Genomic DNA, 22,527 nt, shown 5'->3' on the forward strand with positions numbered 1-22,527 from the left:
CAGTACTTGCTCTCACTCATTAACTACAAGCTAGGGAACAGTGATTGCTCTGACTAATGCAATATCAGGTGTTTTATCCTTTGCTCTGAAATAGAGAAAGAAACCACCATTCCTTTGGCCATTCTCCCATAGGTGCAGTGAAACCCATTATATTGACACACACTGCATATGAAAAGTTCCATCAACCCTGACCAGTTAAACTAGAAGCAGCTGCCGGACATGGCAGTCTTGAGCATAAGACTGGTGGGTAGGAAGAGGAGGAGATACTTACTCATTTCCCTGTAGGACCTCTTTTCTTCAAAATCACCCCACCCCACTCCAGATGGTTTCTCAGCACCCACATAATTTCCACTGCAGGGTTGAAAGCAGAAGGGAGGGGCCTAATTTTGAATGGTAAAGGTAAAGGACCCTGGACAGTTTAGTCCAGTCAAAGGTAACTATGGGGTGCGTCGCTTATCTTGCTTTCAGGCCGAGGAAGCTGGCGTTTGTCCACAGACAGCTTTCAGGGTCATGTGGCCAGCATGACTAAACCGCTTCTGGCACAACGGGACACCATGACGGAAACCAGAGCGCACAGAAACTCTGTTTACCTTCCTGCCGCAGTGGTACCTATTTATCTACTTGTGCTGGTGTGCTTTCAAACTGTTAGGTTGGCAGAAGCTGGGACAGAGCAACGGGAGCTCACCCCGCTGAGTGAATTTGAACCACTGACCTTCTGATTGGCAAGCCCAAGAGGCTCAGTGGTTTAGACAACCCATGTCCCCCAATTTTGAATGGAGAATCAACTGGCAGGAAACCAATCAAGTTTCTCCTCCTTGATCGATGCTAAAGACTCTCGCACAGCCCTTCCCGGCCTGATCTTCTCCAGATGTTTTGGACTATGACTGCCAACTGTCCTGCTGCCTCAGGAGCAGTATGGGGGTTGCTACCCCATCATCAGTACTGAAGTCAACTTATGTATGTGGTATGGGCAAGGGTGCCATCTCATCCTTTGCCCGAGCTAGCAAAATAGACTGAGGAGACCCAGAATCAAATTTCAGTCATGAAGCTCATTTGATGACCTTAGACCAGTCATCTCTCAACCTAATCTACTTCACCGAATTGGAAGGAAGAAATGGACCAAACCCAAGTATGCCATCCAAAGGTTCTTGAAGGAAAGGGAAAATGCAACCATTTTTTTACAGTGCAGTCCTATAGATACCTCCTTTTGTGAGGTTTATTCCCAGATAAGCTTGTTTAGGATTACAGCCTTAATGACACAATGGCCCAATTCCCATTGGCCTTGCTTAACTGCTATGTTACAGCAATACCTTTTCCTTCTCAAACTTGCTAAATGTTGTGCTGCCTGATACATTCTTTCTGCACTAAATGGTGAAATGAAACATGGATTTTGAAAAAGCAATCACCATTTTGGCCCCTTCCTCGTTATATCAGCCCGTTCTGTTTCTTTAGTGGTATACATGGAAATGTTGGCACTGTTTCAAAACTCTCTTGTTGGGCAGGAAGGTTTCCCTCTGTTTTGATTTCTCTTTGCTTCAACTCAAGGAAAGCAAACACATTGATAGAGATAACCAGTATTAAGATGTGAACGTTTAGGAAAATGCAGTTTTAATCTGCTACATAAATTTTCCAATACTGGAAGAAGAAAAAATCTCTTTCTCTGAAATGTTTTCCAGATGTCTAACAACTTGTAATTTATATAAACAATTTCTGGCAAGCCTTCTCAATAATTACTCAAAAAGTAAACTTGTATACAACTCTAACGAATGAGGCATTGTATGTTGAAAACAAGCTTTTGTGTTTTATAAAGTCTTAAGGGCCAAACCCCCGTGTACAGTGCACTGGAATAAATAGATTTAAATATGCCAAACTCTGTTTTGGATCGTGGCCAGTATCTTGGATTGCAACCAGCATTCATCCTCCCCTCCTTCCCCATCTGCTCATTATGTTCTGAATCATAATAACCATGGGAGCGACATGAAATTCACAGGGATAAGCAATTGGCTAACTGTTCCTCAATCTTGGGTTCCCAGATGTTGTTGGACTACAACTCCCATCATCCCCAGACAGATTAGCCAATGATCAGGGATGGTGCGAGTTGCTACTCCAACAACATCTGAGGTCCCAAGGTTAAAAATCACTGCCCCCATGCCATGTTTTCTGGATTAGCAATCCTGCCACAATGCAAAAGGAAGTCCTTGTGCGATCAGGAAAGTTTGCAGGGTCCCAATCCCACATTTGTGAAATTTCTTTGCTTATTACTCCACTGGCGGTAGGTTGCCTTGTCTCCTGACAGAATCTCTCTTCCCTCTTGATCATGGCATGTAGTCATTTATTAGAGCAGGAGTAGCCAACACGATACTCTTCTGAAGTTTTTGGTCTCTAGTTTCCATCAACCCTGCTCATTGGCCGCACTGAGTGGTGCTGATGATGAAAGCTGGAGTTCAGCAACATAGTGAGGACATCACAATGGCTACCTGTAGGCTTGCTGTCACCTAAATGTAAAGGCAGGGGGTACCCCCTGCTACGGGGTAAATTGGAAGCCATTAAAAAAAATCCTCATAGCCTCAACTACAACTGCGCCAAAAGTCTGCCCAATCAGTGAATTGGTTTTGTTCTTTTAGCCCCAAGTCTGGAAACAGACATTTCAACTTGTAGTATCAACTTCCCATTATGTCTACATATTCTTTGCCAGTGCTGGCAGTTTTGTAGAGTGTTTTTCACTTTTTATTTTTTATTTTTTTTAAAAAGGAAATCTTCATAGCCAATGTGCAGGGCATTATGTCATCGTGAGCTGACACAGAGAGCTACATCTTAACCTAGCAGGAGTTTTGTGAACTGGCAAATCAACCCAGATGGAAGGTTCTCCTGGAAAAATGTATTTAATACGTTCATCCTGCCAAAAGCCACAGAGATTTGTAGTGCAGCACTTCCAGTTTAGTTCTTAACTGATCTAGCAATATCCAGAAAGTTAGAAAGAAGGCTGAAAGTCATTATAAACAGATGTTTGGGTAACATTGCCTTCTCTCAGGGCAATTGTGCCACCTACTGTATATGAAGAGAATGACAGTGTTCCTAGATTAGACCATTCAGCGAAGAGTCGAAGAGACAATTTCCTGTTCAATAATAGCATTTTTATTTAAAATCGTGTTCTTTTTATTGGCTTTCGTTGGCAGAAACAGCCACTTTTCTAAATCTGATGCCTTCTTATTCTAGCAATTTGTTGCAGGCAAGGTAGTTCCATAGTTTCCCCATTATTTTTTGCTGAAGATAATAGCTCTTTGGGACATAATGAGACAGCAAAGCCATTTTATGTTCCTTCTCTCACTATTCTAATAATTTACAATGCAATTCTCCGCATCTCCATTTACTTCTAAGACCCATTGTCTTCAGGGTCACTTACTCCCAATCTGTGCCTATAGGATTAAATTACATTTGCTTTAATTTCCTTATTGCAATGGATTTTTTGTTAGTTTTAGTCTGGCAGTAACCTGGGGGCACTTTGGGGGTGGGGCCCAAAAGCTGGGGTTCCATAGGATTCCCCCCCCCCCCAGTTATGTGTGCCTGGGACTTAAAATAGTTCTTATGCATTCTCCTAACAGTCCTTCTCTCACCACCACCATCATTTCATTCCCATTTGTTTAGGGGAAATGGAGGTAACGAAATGGAATTATTGGGTTTCATTGCTTCACATTCCATAGATGGAATGGCTTCCTTAGTCCATAGAAAGCTTTTGATACAGTGGAGTGACCAAGGGGAGTGGCAACTTTTGCTGATTCTCTCCTGCCACTGCAACCCCAGTACAGTGGCCAAGCTGCATGCTCTGCTACTGGGGGCGGAGAGCAGGAGGGGGGGTGACTGGTGTCCCCGGCGGGCGTGACGTGCACCCGGGGGGCATGGAGCGCATCCCAGGGGCATGGTATGTCGCCCACGAGGGCATGACACGCCACCCACAGGGGCGTGGCACACGTTCTGGAGGCATGGTGTGCCGCCTGTGGGGGCATGGTGCCCTGCACGCGAGAGGGTCCACAGCGCATGTCGGGGGGGCGCCATGATGGCACCCTACTGGAATAGTGGTGCAGGGGATGGTCTGCTCTCTCCGCACCACCGTTCCTCCCCCAGTGCCCCAGTACCCCTCCCACATTGTTCTGGGGGGCACCCTCCAACTTTCCAGAACAGTGTGGGAGGTGGTACTGGGGACTGAATGGGGGAAGAGGAGTTGACAAAAGCTGCCTCCCCCACTGAAATATATTCAGAGTTGAGAGTGGATTTCATGCTCTTTATTCAGCTCATAGTGGTGAGGAGGAATGGAAGTTCCCCCACAATATCTGCTTTATATACATTATTTACACAATGGGCTGCAGGTGACTGGCTAATTCCGGGATTCTTCTGTAGGCCAATCAGGTTGTGGATTCACTTCCACCTGGAGCTGGATTGGGTGGCTCCTGCGGACCCATCAGACTGCTGCATTGTTCTAGGACCAATCAGACTGCTGCATTCTGAATCCTATTGTTCTAGGACCAATCAGACTGCTGCATTTTGTATCCAATTGTTCTAGGACCAATCAGACTGCTGCATTTTGGATCCTATTCAACTCAGTACATAACACCCACATGCCACCAGCTGGAGGGAGGGAAGCCAGAATGCAACCCATGCATTTGTCCACTTAAATTCACGTTGGGCTGAGATTTGTTCCAGAGACCTACCAGCTCCAACTAGTCCATTGTTCTGTCTACTGGGTGACACTGAGTCTTGAACTGTACTGGGAACTTTGACAGGAAGGAAGGCCTCTTGTTCCCTGCAGGAATTGTCATAAAACGGTGTGGTTAGTTTGAAAGGCCACAAGATGCGTTGTAACGGGAAGGATATATGACCTTTTGTTTAATGCTACTAACATTATAAACAAAACACGATGCATAGGTTTCAATTAATCTTTTTATATTAATCAGGCTTAAAGAAAGGATTTTGCTTAATGAATATAACTCTTCAGCGAGCTTTGATATTCCTTTCCTCCCTCCTATTTCAGGACTCAATGCATTTTATTTCTGAACATCCACGTTTGGCTTGTTTCTTTCATTTCTGCCTTTTACGACTGCTGTGATGCATGGGAAAATTCGCAGGGGAATGCTTGGATTCAAGGGGTACAGCCAAAGTTTTTCCAGATTTGCAGATGATTGCTGGGGTCATAACAGTACAAATAAGAATAAAAGAATGATAATGTTGGAACCTTCATCCACACATGCATATGAGCCCGAATTCATGTTTTACCAGATTTCCGTGTGTGTATACAGCGGTACCTTAAGGGACACGGGTGGCGCTGTGGGTTAAATCACAGAGCCTAGGGTTTGCTGATCAGAAGGTCGGCAGTTTGAATCCCCGCGACGGGGTGAGCTCCCATTGCTCGGTCCCTGCTCCTGCCAACCTAGCAGTTCAAAAGCACGTCAAAGTGCAAGTAGATAAATAGGTACCGCTCTGGCGGGAATTTAAACAGCTTTTCCGTATGCTGCTCTAGTTTGCCAGAAGCGGCTTAGTCATGCTGGCCACATGACCCGGAAGCTGTACGCCAGCTCCCTCGGCCAATAAAGCGAGATGAGCGCCGCAACCCCAGAGTCGGCCACAACTGGACCTAATGGTCAGGGGTCCCTTTACCTTATACAGCAGTACCTTACAAACGCTTCAAGTTACAAACTCCAGTAACCTGGAAGAGTTAGCCGGAGTTGAGAACTTTGCCCCAGGATGAGAACGGAAATTATGTGCCAGCGGCGCAGCGGCAGCAAGAGGCCCCATTAGCGAAAGCATGCCTCTAGTTAAGAACAGTTTCAGGTTAAGAACGGACCTCCGGAACGAATTAAGTTCGTAACTAGAGGTACCACTGTGTGTGTGTGTGTGTGTGTGTGTGTCCCTCTATCTTTGCTGTTCCCCAAAACAGTTCATTGAAGACTGAGCATGCTCACTGGCCCCAGAATGCTGACTGTTGAGGGGCAAAAATGGAATTCTGGAGTGGAATGGCAGGAATCCCAAACAGCAGCAAACAACTGCAACATTTGTTGCAGGTCTCACTTCTGTATTTTTGATACAGGAACATCTGTTCAGCAGAGTAACCATCTAATCATTGCTACGTTTTCCCAGCAGCAGCTACCTGGAGGAAAACATTATCCTGAAACTGTCACTTAAAAGATAATTATGACAGAATCTTTACCATGTGCCAGTAAATTAAGGTGACAGGGAAGCAAATCTTTAGTATCCTTAGGAATCCTTCTGAAGCTCCATAGCTACCCAGATATCCTGTGACTGATAAAACGGTTCTGGGATTCTGGATTCTATTTTGTGAATGGAAACAAATAAAGAGTTCTACTATTTCCTCATTCCTCTGATTCCCAAGTTTATACTATATGAGCAAGTTCCTTAAAAGTTGGATAGCAGTAGCCTATTGTACATGCACAACCTGTTCAATGGATCGAGCCACCTGGCGAACGCAGAGTGTCATGTCTGACCAAAGTTGAAATAGCAACGAAGTGAGCACACATGGTTGGGTCAGACGTAACATGGAAAAGATTGATGGAGATGCAGAGGCCATAGATGTTTGAGGGAGGAGAACTATTTTAAATGAACTGTACTCCTATGTTGTGAGAGTAAATAACAACATTGGAGTCTGGACTGCTGAGGGATTCTGTGCCAACACAGATCCCTCCTCCTTGAGTAGAACTGGCCCACATCTTAAGATACAGGCTGATTGGTGGTAAGGAAAGTGGTTGTTCAGATACTTGGGTCCTAGGCTATCTAGAGCTTTATAGGCCAATGTCTATAAACTGATTGCAGTAGCAAAATTAAATATATGATAATGTGTTTATGTTCATGAGTGAAATGTTGTTGGGAAGTATGTGTATGTAACTATGCATCATTCACCAGAGTCTTCTGTTTTTGTTTGTAAAGTTAAATCTTCTGAAATGTGTAACATGAAGATGCACATCATTTCCCACCAGGGGAAATGAACATCTTTTTGTGCTGGCATTAACAATTTGTGCATTGTATTTTCATGTAATTGACCTAAGATTTAAAATATGCATAAATAAGTGTTTTTAATATTCTGTTGGAAGCCACCCAGAGTGGCTGGGGAAACCCAGCTAAATGGGTGGGGTATAAATAAATTATTATTATTATTATTATTATTATTATTATTATTATGCATTATTCTCATATTTAGAGAAGTGGGATTCCCTCCCCCTCTAAAACAACTAATGACACTCATTGCTTTGAGATATTAACAAGAGAGATTGCTGTTGACATTGAACAAACTAGAAAAAATGTCAGCAAATTCTACTGATAATCTTTTATTTCAAAAGATTGCTTGTCATGCCACTACTACCATGCTACTATGGTACATACAGACAGTGAAACATAGTCTGCAGTCATGACCAGCTTCTGTTTTGAGGTAGCCTTTGAGTATGGCCCCTTCTAAATCAGTGGCCCTGAACCCCAGTCATGAGTTGAACTGGGCAGCAGTTATGAGCGGCCATTTTTATTTCCCACAATGCCCTGGAGCAACACTAGAGACTGCTCAAGGGTGCCTGGTTCTGACATCAATGTTAAATAAGTTGGAGTTCTTGTTATTTAATATACCAATAAAAAAGCACACCAAGAACTCAGAAATTGATTTGCGAGTAGGGACCACTCCCACTATTGAAACTTACATTGGCCTGAGTTCTTGGTGTGCTTTTTTCTTGGTTCTGACATCAAGCTTACGATTTCACGCTATTATAAGCAGAAATTATCAAAAACATTTCACTTTATGTACTGTAGAACTTTATGTCCAGCAATGTTCTCCCCCCCCCCCAATTTGTACATGCGTTCACAATGGAATCTAGTTTTTTTTAATCTAGTTTTTAAAAAAGAATTGTAGGTGTCCATCTGTCACCCTTCCTAGTTGCTTGTCATCAAACCTTTCACATTTGTCTCTTAGCGTGTAGTGTAGAATTCTTTGTGAAAGTGTTCACCGTTCTCTCTGTGTGGGAAAAGACCCTAGACAAAACACAGAATCTCACGTTGTTTCCTCTCCTGCTATTAAATAGTTGATCTCTAGTGACCACCTCTGCTCTTCAAATGCTAGATCATGGAATCACAACTGCCATTTTAAACTCTATCAATGATCAAATAGCAATGATCTGCCAAAGCTGTTTGCTATTTCTTCCATTTGTGTTTTACTGATGTGCACCCAATACCTAATGTTTATTATTTCTCTCCTTCACGTTTTTCTCCCCAGTCGTAGGAGCATGTACACACCTTGGCCAAGTGTACGCTGACAGGGATGTTTGGAAACCGGAACCATGCCAAATCTGCGTGTGTGACTCAGGAGCTGTTCTGTGTGATGACATCATCTGCGACGAAGAATTGGAATTAGACTGCGAGAATCCGGAGATTCCGTTTGGAGAATGCTGCGCAAAGTGCCCTTCACCAACGACCCCACCTGTAAGACCTTGTATAAACCTACCACCCTGAATCCAGCCTCAGCTAAGCCTTGGTGCCTAAATTTAAGATGGTTTAGGCTACAAACCTATGCACACTTCCATGGGAGTAAAGTCCCACTGAATTCAGCAGGACTTCCTTAAGACATGAATAGGTTTGCACTGTTAATCCTATTGAGTCGGATTCAACACAGTGCTATGGAAAATTTTCCATGATCACAGGATTTCTGCTTGCAGAATGGAATGTTCTTCCCCTCTTCTCCCAGCCTCCCACAACCCTATGGAAGAGATTTAAGTATGTCATGGTGGGAGGAGAAGAAGGAAAGTTCTATTGCACTGTTGTAATTCTTGTGTTCATGCTATTATTTTGTTGACTATTGACTACTGGCTTCAAAGGGGTTATATTGGGTTCAATTCTATTTTCTTAGGCTTAACTATTGCTATGGCTGTTGATGAGTGCATACTCAAAATGGCCGTGTGTGATATATTCAAAACCTTCCTTCAAGTATTGATTTAGACTTTGTGAGATCAAGCATCAAAGAGGGCCAACTTATTAGGAGCATCATCTAAATACAGCTATTTCCCCATTCTCAAAAGGGCTATTTCATGGAGGTCCAGGAACGCTGATTCCTTCCCTTTTCACAATGAACCAGGACCTCTGCACTTCCTAGGCTGATAAAAGGGTTAGAATTTGAACTGCCAGGATATACGGAGAAATATTGTTTTTGCAACACGTTCCAGTCCAAACACCAACAAGGAAGTCTCTTAGCAATCTCCCCACAAAATCTGTTCTCACTAGAAACGGAGAGATGCTATAAACCGTTGAGCATATAAAAACTGGGCAGGGCTTGTTATTCACTTGAATACAAATAAAGCCTGGCAAGTATCAGGAATATCTACTTAGGCCAAAAACTTTGCATCCAAAGAACACTAAATTCTGTCCCAAGAGAACATCCACTCTCTGCACAATTTGCATTGCCAATTATAAATTTGCAGCTGGAAATTTCTCATGGTGTGTAGATGCATGGAACAAAGTTCATGTTCAGCACTTGATTTCCGCTAGCGAAAATGCTCAAAACCCAGATCCGGAATCAAGATGGAAACTTCCATAGAATGGAGTAGTCTGCATTATGAGTTTTGTTTATGAACCATTGGGATCTTTGTGTCGTTCCTCCCCTATCCCTCAAATATTGTAAGAATACTTGAGGGATTTGGTGCTACTAATGAAATAAAAATCAAATGCTTAGAGACACAACCTTTTACAGAGTGTGTGTCTATTTAGGAATAAGCCCCACTGAAGCCTCACTGGGGCTTACTTCTGAGTAAATTGGACTGTATATAGCCGAGGTGAGGAAATGTTTCTTTGCCAAAGGCCATGTTCTCTCAGGGAATTATCTGTCAGGGCCCCTCAGGGGCCATATGGTAGAGATAGGTAAAACCAGAGATTAAAGTGAGCAAGACCACCTCTTTCTCCACTCTTTCCAACAATCCTCTCTCTCTCTCTCTCTCTCTCTCTCTCTCTCTCTCTCTCTCTTCCCTTCTGCCCAGTAGGCTGTCATGGAAGGGACTGCTCACTGGTATCCCTGGGATGGCTCAGTAGAGCACAAGACTCTTAATTTCAGGGTTCAAGCCCCACTAGGTGAATTTTGTAGTCCTTTCCAACTCTATAATTCTCAGAGAGGATCTGAACCAATTGTTTGCATAGAACTTTTCTTCTTCCTTGCTTCCATTGTTCCACCCAATTCTACTCCCCCTCCCCATTTTTTTCTGTTCCTGGTCTTCTTATTTCCCTCTGGGCTCCCAATACCCAAATGAAATTAGGCAGAGGGCCATATGTACCTCTTAGGCCACAGATTTCTCACCTCTAGTATATAGAATATTCTTTAGATGAAAGTTGATGGCATAGATTTAAACTGCTGCCTCTCGCTGAACTAAAAGTAACTGGATGTGTTGAAGTTCTCTGTTACTATTCCCTTACCTGAATCATTATTTTTCATCCTAAAATTCCCTGCAAGAATGTTAACCTTTCCATAGTGGTTTCATCACTAGACTCTACCTTCCCCATATGATGTTTGTATGACTGCACACTGACCTGGCTCGAAGTTTGAGGGACCAACTTTGAGGCCCACTCCTGTCGTAGAAGTTTTCATAGAATTATAGAGTTGGAAGGGACCACAAAAGTTGTCTAGTACAACCCCTTGCAATGCAGAAAAATTTAGCCCGATGTTGGGCTTGAACCCACAACAGATTAAGAGGGTTCATGCTCTACTGACTGAGCTATTCCTTTAGTTGTCCTGATGGAGGCAAGCACATTCAGTGAGTGCTACACATCTAGGATCTTTTAATTTCCCACAATGCCCTGATGCAGCAATAACCACACAAATCTCATGGGAAGAAAATAAACATTTCTAGAGTGCTGTGGATTTCTAATTTCTGCATTAATCTGAAATTAATAGCATTTAAATATGTACATATTTTTGAACTTGTTTTATTTCAAAAATATGCATTTCTAAGCATGCTTTATCTTTTAAAAGTATTGTTTTAAGCAAGGTTTATAAGCGTTTTTGGAGCCAATAACGGCATTACCAAGTGTAAAAAAGTGTAAATTCCAAAGGAAAACTGTGTTGCGACCTGCAGTTAGTTCTAGGGGTGTAGATCATGTCGGGCTGTATCATTCTCAGAGAACAAAAGAAAGAAGCATTTCTACTGAACACAGGCCTAAATAATCAGCACTCTTTAGCTAAAGGCTAAATTGTATGATGACATCCCATCACCCTCAATCAAAAACTAAATGAGTTTATAACTAAAAATGTGGAGTGTCCCCTCATATTGCTTGAAAACAGTTGGGCAATTTATTGTCTTTCCTTGAAAACTAAGCAGCTCCCTTTGATAAACATGGTGACATGGGTTGTAATACATACCAGAATTTATCTCATCTAGACCATATGAAAGAAGTGCTCATTTTCATGGATTTTATTGGAGTTGTACTTGGAAAGCTTCACAATAGCCTTTTCTCTGAATTTTATTGCCCTCAAAACACCAAACGCCAAGCTGTTCAAACAGAGACATTGTGCACTGAGGGAAGAGGGAAGGGAAAAGGTGAGGGCTACCAGGAAAAAGAAGAAAAGGAAAAGAGAACATTATTCTTTATGTCTGTTAAATTTCTGTTGTGCCCTTCCTCCCAAAGGAGCCCAGGGTTTCAAAGAAGTCAACAAAACAATGCAATTAAAAATAAAATAAAATATTTAGAATGTTAAGAGTACCCAAAACATTAGGAACATCTTTAAAAAGTCATCACAGCTAACAATGTTCAGATTGACAGGAACAGTGTATTTCAGCTATCAAGCACCTGAGTGAACGTGAAAGCTTTACATACTTCTTGAAAGTTAATAATGAGGGAAACAGATGTACCTCACCAGGGAGGGCATTCCACAAATGGGGAGCCACTACTGAGAAGGCCCTGTCATGGGTCAATATCAACCAGGCAGCAGAGGCAGAACCATCAACAGTGTCTTGTCTGCCAATCTCATGGCCTGCAATGGTTGATCGTTTCCTTCTAGTAGCTAGCTCAGCAACTCCTGTTCTGGTTTTTTGCATTCATAAAAAGAATGCATTTCTTTTCAACAGTGTGGCCTTCTGGATGTTAGTTAGTTAGTTAGTTAGTTAGTTAGTTAGTTTATTAAATTTCTATACAGTCGTACCTTGGATCCCGAACACCTTGCGAGTCAAACGTTTTGGCTCCCAAACACCGCAAACCCGAAGTGATATGAGTGTTCCGGTTTGCAAACGTTGTTTGGAACCCAAACGTCCGACATGGCTTCCATGGCTTCTGATTGGCTGCAGGAGCTTCCTGCAGCCAATTGGAAGCCATGCCTTGGTTTCAGAATGTTTTGGAAGTCGAACGGACTTCCAGAACGGATTCTGTTTGACTTCCGAGGTACTACTGTACTGACTGTTCTTCATCCAAGGATCACAGAGCAGTTTGCAATATAAAAGCACAAAATTGCACACCATGGTAACAAACAACCCCCCACAGTATTACGTTGCTGGACTCCAACTCCCATCAGACCCAATCAATATGGTTAATTGTCAGGGATGGCGAAAATTGTAGTCGGACAACATTTGAAGGGGACTTGGTTAGGGAAAGTTGCACCTGGGGAATATGCCAGTTAAGCAAAAATGCATCTTTCACTTATTTTGGTGGGGGAAAACAATACAATCTTTTTGAAAAGTGCCAATGTGGATGTATATTCCCAGTCTCGTTTGAAACTCTGGTCAATTTCTGATCACTTATTTTCTTTATGTTTGCACTGATATTTATTGCTCACCTTGATTTCTTTTTCTTCCTCTAGGGCCCTGATATGAATGTTCCAGGTGGTCCTCAAGGCCCCAGGGGAGATCCTGTAAGTTCAATAACTATAAAATCATGTCCTTATTTCTCATTTTTTTAAAAAACCAAACCACTGCAAGCCAGCCTCGGTTCCCAATAATACTAACACAAGGGAAGAATGAAAGACTCAGGCCACTTGCTTAGGATGTTGATCTCCTGCCACAGATCAGCTTAGGCTTCAAAGGCCTAGTTTTTCACACTAGGAGAAAGCTGTAACATTTCAGACATCTGATGGGGACACATATAATTGACTGCTTCTTATTGCAAAACTTGCCCTGCTTCCATATCCCATACTTGTATCCCATACTTGCAGGTGGCACTGTGGTCTAAACCACTGAGCCTCTTGGGCTTGCTGATCATAAGGTCGGCAGTTTGAATCCACACAACAGGGTGAGCTCCCGTTGCTCTGTCCCAGCTCCTGCCAACCTAGCAGTTGGAAAGCACACCAGCGCAAGTAAATAAACAGGGAACCCCTGTGGCGGGAAGGTATATGGACCCTGGCTTCCGTCATGGTGTCCCATTGTGCCAGAAGCAGTTAAGTCATGCTGCCCACATGACCCAGAAAAACTGTCTACGGATAAACGCCAACTCCCTCAGCCTGAAGCGAGATGAGCGCCACAACCCATAGTCAAATTTGACTGGACTTAACCATCCAGGGAGTGGGACGCAGTTGGCGCTGTGGGTTAAACCACAGAGCCTAGGACTTGCCAATTGGAAGGTCGGCGGTTCAAATCCCCACGACGGGGTGAGCTCCCATTGCCCGGTCCCTGCTCCTGCCCACCTAGCAGTTTGAAAGCACGTCAAAGTGCAAGTAGATAAATAGGTACTGCTCTGACGGGAAGGTAAACGGCGTTTCTGTGCGCTGCTCTGGTTCGCCAGAAGCAGCTTAGTCATGCTGGCCACATGACCCAGAAGCTGTACGCCAGCTCCCTCGGCCAATAAAGCGAGATGAGCGCCGCAATCCCAGAGTCAGTCACGACTGGACCTAATGGTCAGGGGTCCCTTTACCTTTACCTTAACCATCCAGGGATCCTTTACCTTTACCTTTTTACTTGTATCCCCTTATGGTTGTTCACAAGAGCTCATTGCATGCAACAGGCAGGGGGCCAGGGGGATCTGCCCCTAATGTTTACATAGACTCCCATTCTTGCTCCTAGTGCCCATGTTTCATGGAACATCACCAAGGGGCTATGCATATAAAGTATAATGTGCAGACTGGGTGGGTGGAGGACTGGAGGCAAGGCAAGACCTTTGCACATGCCCTCACTGCCCTTTCACATATTGGCCATTGTGGCTTTTGTGTGAACAATCCCAAGTTTGATTTTGTTTTGTTTTTTAATATTTTTTATTAAAGGTTTTCTTGGTTTACAAAAATTAATGCATTGTCTCTTTTTCAAGTTGCAAAGTCTTTTCTACAGATCAGTTGCATTTGATATGAGACATTAGCAGCTCCGGATTTATGTACTGTATAAGCTAAACAAGCTATAGCTTAGGGCCCCACTTTCTTGGGGCCCCGCAAAAAAGTTAAAGAAAAAAAAAAGCACTGTACATTTCCAAAATATAAGATAAAAAACAAATAAAATAAAACCTACATGCAGCAACAGTGTTTTGTGTTGTGTAGGTCCATAAATTACCATATAGCATATATTCAACACAAAACACAGTGACAATTTGTTGTTAACAAAGGACAGCTGGACATATAAAGTGCCCCATTACCTTCAGTAGCTTAGGGCCTCATCAAACCGAAATCCGGCCCTGGACAATAGTATTGTATACAGTATAAGGTTAGGGAAGAAGAGTGGGGAGGGGGTGCTGAAACTTATATTCTTTTATATAGTGCATGTGTGGGGTTTTGTGGCAACATCCGCTGGGTAAGTTCTCGTTCTATTCGCTTATTACATTTCCTTGATAGTGAGAGGGATTGTGGGGGCCCAAGCTGACGCAAGTGTGGGTCATCAACACACCATGACTACTTGATGTAAGAAGGAGAAACACATGGGCAACACACACTGTTTTTGTTTTATAGTATTCCGTTCTAGTTACCATATTTTTCGCTCTATAAGACGCACCAGACCACAAGATGCACCTAGTTTTTGGAGGAGGAAAACAAGAAAAAAAATATTCTGAATCTCAGAAGCCAGAACAGCAAGAGGGATTGCTGCGCAGCGAAAGCAGTAATCGCTCTTGCTGTTCTGGCTTCTGGGATAGCTGCGCAGCCTGCATTCACTCCATAAGACGCACACACATTTCCCCTTACTTTTTAGGAGGGAAAAAGTGAGTCTTATAGAGCAAAAAATACGGTATTTGAATGAGAAAGGGCTTGAGCACTTGGTGCATGCCTCAATTATTATTATTTCAATTCATGTTCAGGGTCCACCTGGTACTCCTGGAATAAATGGCTCACCTGGCCCACCTGGCCAGCCAGGAACACCTGGCACTCCTGGCCAACCTGGAGTCTGCCCAAGTTGCCCCGGTCTCGGTACAGGATCGGTAAGTCACTCTCTCCTTTCTGTTTATGTTTTGGCTCTGAATTTGTTTTAGGTGAAACAGTACTATGTGCATGCCATAGAGTCATGAGAGATACGTTGCTCTGTTCCTCCATAGAACAGCGTTTTGTCAAAGGTTCTGAATGAAGATGGGAAGTCATAAAATGTTGTCAAAAAGGTTCTTTTAGCCGATGGGAAAATGGATCCCTAGGCTGCCACCACAGTTCCCTGGCCCCCCACTCTTTATAAACCCCACTCTAGATATTTGTGCTTCTTTAATTTTTATATTCCAGGGTCCCTGCCACAATAACTCACTGAGCTCCTCCATTTGACTATTTTCTGCTGCTACCCTTTCCCTCAGAACATTTTTGTAGCCTCATGGTGGCTTGGTATGTATGATAGGCTTAGTCATGAGACCGGCACCATTACAGGAGACAGGATGAACTAATAACTAAAATTTTCATTACTACTGTTGTTGTTGTCATCTCAATAATTTTGTTTCTTGATGACAGTTTCTAAGGACTCAAGAGTTGCTGTTGCTGCCACCAGCCTTTAAGCACCTTGGGCTAGTTTCCCAAATTTCTAGCCAAATTCACGCACAACTCTGTTCAGCTACTGGGGACAATTTGCCTCTGGTCAAAAAGCTCCACCAGTTGTACTTACAGCTGCTTAGGCAGCTTAGCTGATTTTATAAACCAACCTGTGTAACTTTCTTCTGCTAAGACCTTTACACAGGGCAACCCCTTAGCCCAGGCATAGGCAAACTCCGGCCCTCCAGATATTTGGGACCACAATTTCCATCATCCCTGACCACTGGTCCTGTTAGCTAGGGTTGATGGGAGTTGTAGTCCCAAACATCTGGAGGGCCAGAGTTTGCCTATGCCTGCCTTAGCCCAACAGAGTCAATGGCTCCCTTCATTTAACTTCACCATCAAAGAACTGTTACACACTGGGGTTGAATGGCTTTGTAGGCCTCACCTTGCACTTTCAGTTGAGCTTTCTTTGGTCTTTGTAAAGGACAAGACGGCACTCTGGACTGGCAGTTAAATCTTACTTCAACTTTGGGGAGGGGGTTGTGTTCTTCACCACACCTGAGACAACAGGCTCATTCAGGAGCTCCAGGATTTGCTGTGAAGCACAGTTCTGTCCTCACACAGAGCAGAATAGCCAGGAAGGAGGTCTCTACATTCCTCACCTTTAGCATTTGCTTAATGACAAGGCTGGTCCTGATACTGCCCGTTCCATTGGATTTTTGTGTCCCACCGCTGCTGAGAACCAAGGAATCCTTCTATCCAACATCTGCTAAATGCACTCAAAAAACGTGTGTCTTTCCAACCAGTAAAATACAAATTCTACTTTTGTATATGGTAACAGCCCTGTTTCCTTTCACGGCAGCTGTAGCTAATGCTGCATTTTACTACCACGTGGTGCACTTCTCGCAATGCCAAAAAGAAACCTTTCGTTAAAGAATTGGTCCGATAAACTTGCCGTTCTCCAGGAATGTTGGGGAAAGTGAGAAACTTAAGTCAAAAGAAGGACATTTCTGGAAACAGACATCCATGCGGGGATCAAACCTGCAACCTTGGCATTATCAGCACCACACTCTAACCAACTGAGCTATTCAGTCCATTAAATGAGCCTATAACTTTGCATGGTTATTATGAAGTGTTATGAAGTATTAAAACAGAGTCCACAAATCCACAAGTGTATGCAAGTCCCCCCTCTAGCAAGCCCTGATCCTTGCTGCATTGAATGCTCGCTGCTGAAGTGTTCAGTAGACCTCCTTCCAGAAACTTGTATGATGCCTCCAGCCAGGAGTCAGAGCTCCGGGAAAACCTCCCCATGCCTGCTGTTGTGTATTGGCCCTAGAAGGAACTGCATGAGTAAGCTGTCCATCACTGTGCTGTTATGTTTTTCGGTTGTACGTTTGTTTGTTTGTGCAAATTTGTATTTGTTTGTGCAGCCTTGGTTTGGCTTCTTGGTGTGGATACTTTTCACTTTCTTGGCCTTCTACAGCTGATCACAGTGGTATTTCCTTTTCCTGCCTGCCCCTTCTGTCAGTTCTCCTTGCTACAGCTACTGCTCGCAATATCTCCCACGCAAGCTTTGGGCTATGGTTTGCATATATCTCCTTTCTCTCTGATAAAGCAACGTGTGTTCCATGGACTCATGGATCCATGTGAGGCCCTTACAATGTTCTTTCTTTACCTGTTCCTTCTCCCAAACTGCCTCTTTCCCAGCTTAAGGTGCAATACTGAGAATGATGGCGACGATAACACTGCGCGGAGAAAAGGGTTGTGAAAATGGACAAGAACTTTATCTTCAGCCTCCTGGAAGGCTGACCTTTAGCGGTTCAGGAGACAGATTCATTTGCTCCCAAGCTACATTTTGGTCAACCCTGCCACTGTAATTGAGAGCAACAGCATTATCCACGCTAAAGGAAATTATAACCCTATCTTGACTGACCAATCATGAAGATATGTCCTATGGACTTTGAGTGGGACACCTCTTCATTTCAAATATACAGTATTGCCAGTGGATCTGTGGACAGCTGTCAGCTCCTCATTACATGCTTACATGTGCTGGTTTTGTATGTCATTGCAATTGTGTATGCTGTCCTCCTGTTTTATGTGTAATGGCTACATCTTTTTCGATTTCTTTTTTTAATTACAGAACTTTTCTCCTCAGTATGAAGGCGATTATACCAAGTCTGGTGGAGGAGGATACGGCCAACTTGTAAGACAATAACACTGTCTCTCATCTTTTTATTGAAATTACTGGTTTTTCCCCCCTTGTACAGATTGTATTGAACATATACTATTACTGCTTAGGAACGTAAGAAGTTTTAAAGCAGGTCACATTACTCTGGATCTGGATTTGAGCAATTCTTTAAAAGATTTTGATCAACTTTTTCAGACTTTTCCTTGACATCTCTACCTTACCATTATTTCTTCTTCATTCCCCTCCCCTTTGATTTTTTTACTTCCTTGCTTCCATGTTCAGCTTCTTCCTTTTTCCCCTTTTCTTTTACTCCTATATTTCCCTACTTTCATTTAAGTTTTTTCCCCATTACCTGCTCCACAAATTTCTCCCTTCCAGTCATTTTTGTCATTTTCTCCATTAGTAACAACATTTCAGACCATTCATTGTGTCTCATTCTCTATTTCCACATGGAAATTTCAACTGATAATGGATCAAAGCATTGTTTATAGCTCTTTTCGCATAAGCAGACTTTTATTGCATTCCCCCCTTATCTATAGCTGCCCAGATCAGTCCATAAGGATTTTTAAATACTTATTCAGCATCGTATATGTGCTTTATTTTTTGCTGGGGGGGCGGTGTCCAAGAATTATTTTGATGTAATCAAACCTACATGAAATTTCCTCAGTAAAACTGTATCATGAAAGAGGCATTCTTGTAGCTCCCACTTTCTATGTGAATTATGCAAGCAGTTCATTTCCCCTTGAATAGGCAATAGCCACCTACAATTGTCCGTCCTTATTTTCTTGAATGGAGCACATGTTTAGAAGAACATTGCAAATTTAGGAATGCAGGGCTAGCCCAAGATATTTTCCTGCATGAACCAGATCCCAAATGATGCTCCCCATAAAAATATCAGGTCCAGCTTGCATCCTGCCTTCATCTACTACCAGCACCATTCATGATGCCACCTGAAGCATGTGGTCTCACAACACTACATGGCAGGACTGGCCCTGTTGCAATCAGGTTTGTATTCTGTATATTCTGTTACAAGGGCTGTATTCCATGCACTGGATTATTAAGAAAGCTGTCTACACAAGTGGTCTACAAAGGAGATAAGAATCCTGGTTATTTCCTACATCTTTCCTACTTTGTCCATTTATTAATATGCTCATTAATCACTATATTCATTCACCTTCTGTTCCTCGCAGGTTTTTTCTTCCTTTCAGTTTGTTTGTTCATTAATCCATCCATCCATCCATCCATCCATCCATCCATCCATCCATCCTCTAACCCATTCATCCATTTCCAGTTGTTTACCATATTTCTCTCACAGTTTGTGTCATTTTCATTCTGCTGCTTGGCTTCCACATCTGAGATGCGCTGAACCAGAGGGGGGAAAGAAATACCTGACCATTTAATGTTCTTGGTTGCTACATTGCTTGTGAGCTTTCTGTTTGACTTTTGTCGTGTGGGTATGGCTAGAGCTTCAATAGACACAGATCACTAGACGGTGCCAAACTTCGTTTTGTGTGCAGCATTTATTTGTTCTTATTTTTTTGCGACTCTTGGAACATTGATGCACAGCCAGTCCTTGGCCCTTTACCTAAAGAGAGCTTGTTTCTCCATTGAATCACCTACATCTGGAAGAACTTGGTATGACTGTGTCTGGCACAGCAGTCACAAGAAATTCTTACATGCCAGCTACAATGGAGCCTTTTCATGATGGGCAAACAGTGCCAGCCAATAAGAAAAGAAGCACACAGGTGATTGGCCGTATGATGATCAAGTGTCATGAGGCTCTATGCAAAGAGATCTCCAAACTGAAATCATCAAGAACGGGGGAATTCCCTGTTATTTTGGTAGACACAAAGCAAGCACATCTACATAAATCTGTATCTGTGCCAGCTTGAGAATACTTTCAGATTTAGCTTGTAACTTGTAACTTGCAACTAGCCTTTATTGGCATAAGTGAAAACAGTAAACTCAAAGAAAGTCATCCAAATACATTGATAATCCAAACACATACAATATATAAAAGACTAGATAACCACTATTGAATAAATCAGGCAATTTTAGATTTAGCTTTAAAGATCTCGGCTAAGTTCCTCCTAACAATCTTGGTACAGATTCAGCTCTTGATATGTGATGATTGCAATGGAATAATTGACTTGTGCATCAGACTGCACTTTTCTTCACTACTTTGTTTACTTACACTGTGCCTATTTGTAAATTAAGATTTACCACATACAAATCAGCAGTAATGAGTAAGAATGCCTTATAAGTGAAGCATTCGGCTGCCAAATATATTAACTGGTGCAAATCCTTGGATACATTAGCTGCATTATGGAATATATTACTTTGCCATTCATGTCATTCACTTCTTGTCACACGGAGCATGTCATCTAAGTTGCAGTTCTTGCAATGGGATTCCTGTGCTGCTATCACAGCGGGCTATAATTAAGTGGCAAAAAATAATAATTATTCCCTGCTTTGTGAAATATATTTTATCTGTGCTGTAAGTCACAGGATATATTTCCAGTGCTCAGGAATATATTATGTGTGCTTTGACTTATGGACTCAGTGTGTGGGGAGAGCATTGTCCTTCCCCACAGAAATTACAAAAGCTCAGAACACCTTTTAAACAGACAAATAAAAGCATAACTGGATATGGATGACAAAATGTGGCTTTTTGCCTAATTATCAAGCATCCACTATACAAATTTGTTCATTTTCCATCAAACCTTTGAGCCTTTTATGTGTGTGAAGTGTGTGTGTGTGTGTGTGTGTGTGTGTGTGTGTTGTAGATATGTGGGAAAAGGTTGCAGATCAGTGGTAGAGCATTTGCCTCGCATGAAGAAGATCCCACGTTTAATTCCTGGTATCTCTAGGTAGGGCTGAGAGAGAGATCCCTGTCTAAAGCCTTGGAAAACACTGGTGGTCCATGTACTGTACACAAGACTGAAATGGATCGATTGTGTGACTCCGTATCAGATAACTAAACTTCTTATTTTTAGCGTGTGGAGATTAGATAGAGAACGTGCAGAATAAACCAACAAGAAAGTCATCAAATACTACATAAAAATTTGACTATAATTTTAGTATTAGCACTTGCAATTCAAAACCACTAGCAGTGAGATTGTTTCTCATCATAGGCAAAGGGCTCGCTGTATGATTATGCTACATTTTCCCTTACTCTCAGTGGAGCTGTTTCTCACCAAAGCTCCAATTCTGTTGCCAATGGAATAGATGTGGATTGAGATGGGTTCAAAATTGCCTAGCTAAAGCACACTCTGCCTTTTGCTTCATCTTTTCCAATAATACTGATGAGCCCTTTTGTTTCAGCTTGCATTTGGTCTCTACACTCTGTCTCATGGCTATATTCTAAATTCACTGTGTCTGATGGTATTGTTTTTACAATGTTGTTTGCAGGGTGCACCTGGAGCTCCTGGCTCACCTGGCCTCCCTGGTCCTGTTGGTCAGCCTGGTCCACCTGTAAGTACAAGTAATGCGTCTCTAATCTAATATCTTTTCTCACTGAGAAATAGGATCACGTTTCATGAATAAGGGCCAAACCAACCATTACCTAGAAGATGCACCATTTCGATTTAGCATGCTTCCAGACTGTCACTATTTTGGGCTGGGGTCAGTTATGACATTTCAACTTCTGAAAACCTCTGAGGGAAATGCCAAAGGAGGTATCCAGCTAGTTGTACCACCATATTTCACACGGAGCCCTTTCAGACATGAAGCTAAGTTATGGGTGCCCAGTATGCATGATGTCACAATGTCACATTATGACATCATGCACGGCCCCTGCCCTCAGAACCTGACTTCTGGTGGTACCAGAAGTTAGGTTTGGAGGTCTCAGAAAGCATCTCCAAGGCCTCGGAGGTGCTGTCCAAGGCCTTTCAAGACCTCAGAGGTTGCGTGGGGGCCCTGCAGTGTGGGTGCTGAGCTAAACCATACTTCAGTGCTATATAAAGGAGTCTCAAGTTGGCCTGCTTTCCTCTCCCTGATCCATCCCCAGCTCCAGAGAGGAAGATTGGAAGCACCCAGTTCCACAAATGAGTTCCCTATTTCATCCAGTCTCCAAGGATTCTGGTTCGTTTAAACAAGCCAGGATCAATCCATCATTTTTTGAATTAACCAGAATTCTCCAAGTTTGAGCATGACAAGGAACTCTGGTTAGTCTGTTAGCAAAAGTGGATTGTCATTATCTCTTCCGTTGCATACCAAAAGGGAAGAGTGGAGGGAGAACTGAGGCTCTCTCTCGCAGAATTAAACTATGGTTTTAGCGTTGTGTCCAAACTGAGCCATTTTTAAAATTTTAAAATATGCAGACAGCACAAATTATTGCATGCTCCACAATGGAATCTCTTTGATGGTGTCGAAGGAATTAATTCTCCTCGACTCCCTCTTGATGTCTCAGAAATTTGGAATTTGTGATTGCAACATTTAATGAGCCGACTCAATCCATGATTCCTAA

At 42.7% G+C, this 22,527-nt stretch overlaps 1 protein-coding gene across 2 annotated transcripts in view; it reads left to right on the forward strand.

Annotated features, from left to right (window-relative positions):
- The window catches only part of COL3A1 (collagen type III alpha 1 chain), a 93,874-nt gene that overhangs the window by 22,769 nt on the left and 48,578 nt on the right, over positions 1-22,527 (forward strand). The window contains exons 2-6 of one of the 2 annotated variants that reach the window (XM_081023358.1): positions 8,261-8,466; positions 12,815-12,865; positions 15,223-15,342; positions 18,012-18,074; positions 21,471-21,533. In XM_081023358.1, the coding sequence (XP_080879484.1) occupies positions 8,261-8,466; positions 12,815-12,865; positions 15,223-15,342; positions 18,012-18,074; positions 21,471-21,533 (503 nt within the window). Of the gene's footprint in view, positions 1-8,260; positions 8,467-12,814; positions 12,866-15,222; positions 15,343-18,011; positions 18,075-21,470; positions 21,534-21,895; positions 22,226-22,527 lie in introns of those variants that run through there. The other variant, XM_081023359.1, reaches the window with a different exon arrangement.

Source organism: Podarcis pityusensis (genome assembly GCF_964106645.2).
Source record: "Podarcis pityusensis genome assembly, chromosome: 1".
NCBI lineage: Eukaryota > Metazoa > Chordata > Lepidosauria > Squamata > Lacertidae > Podarcis > Podarcis pityusensis.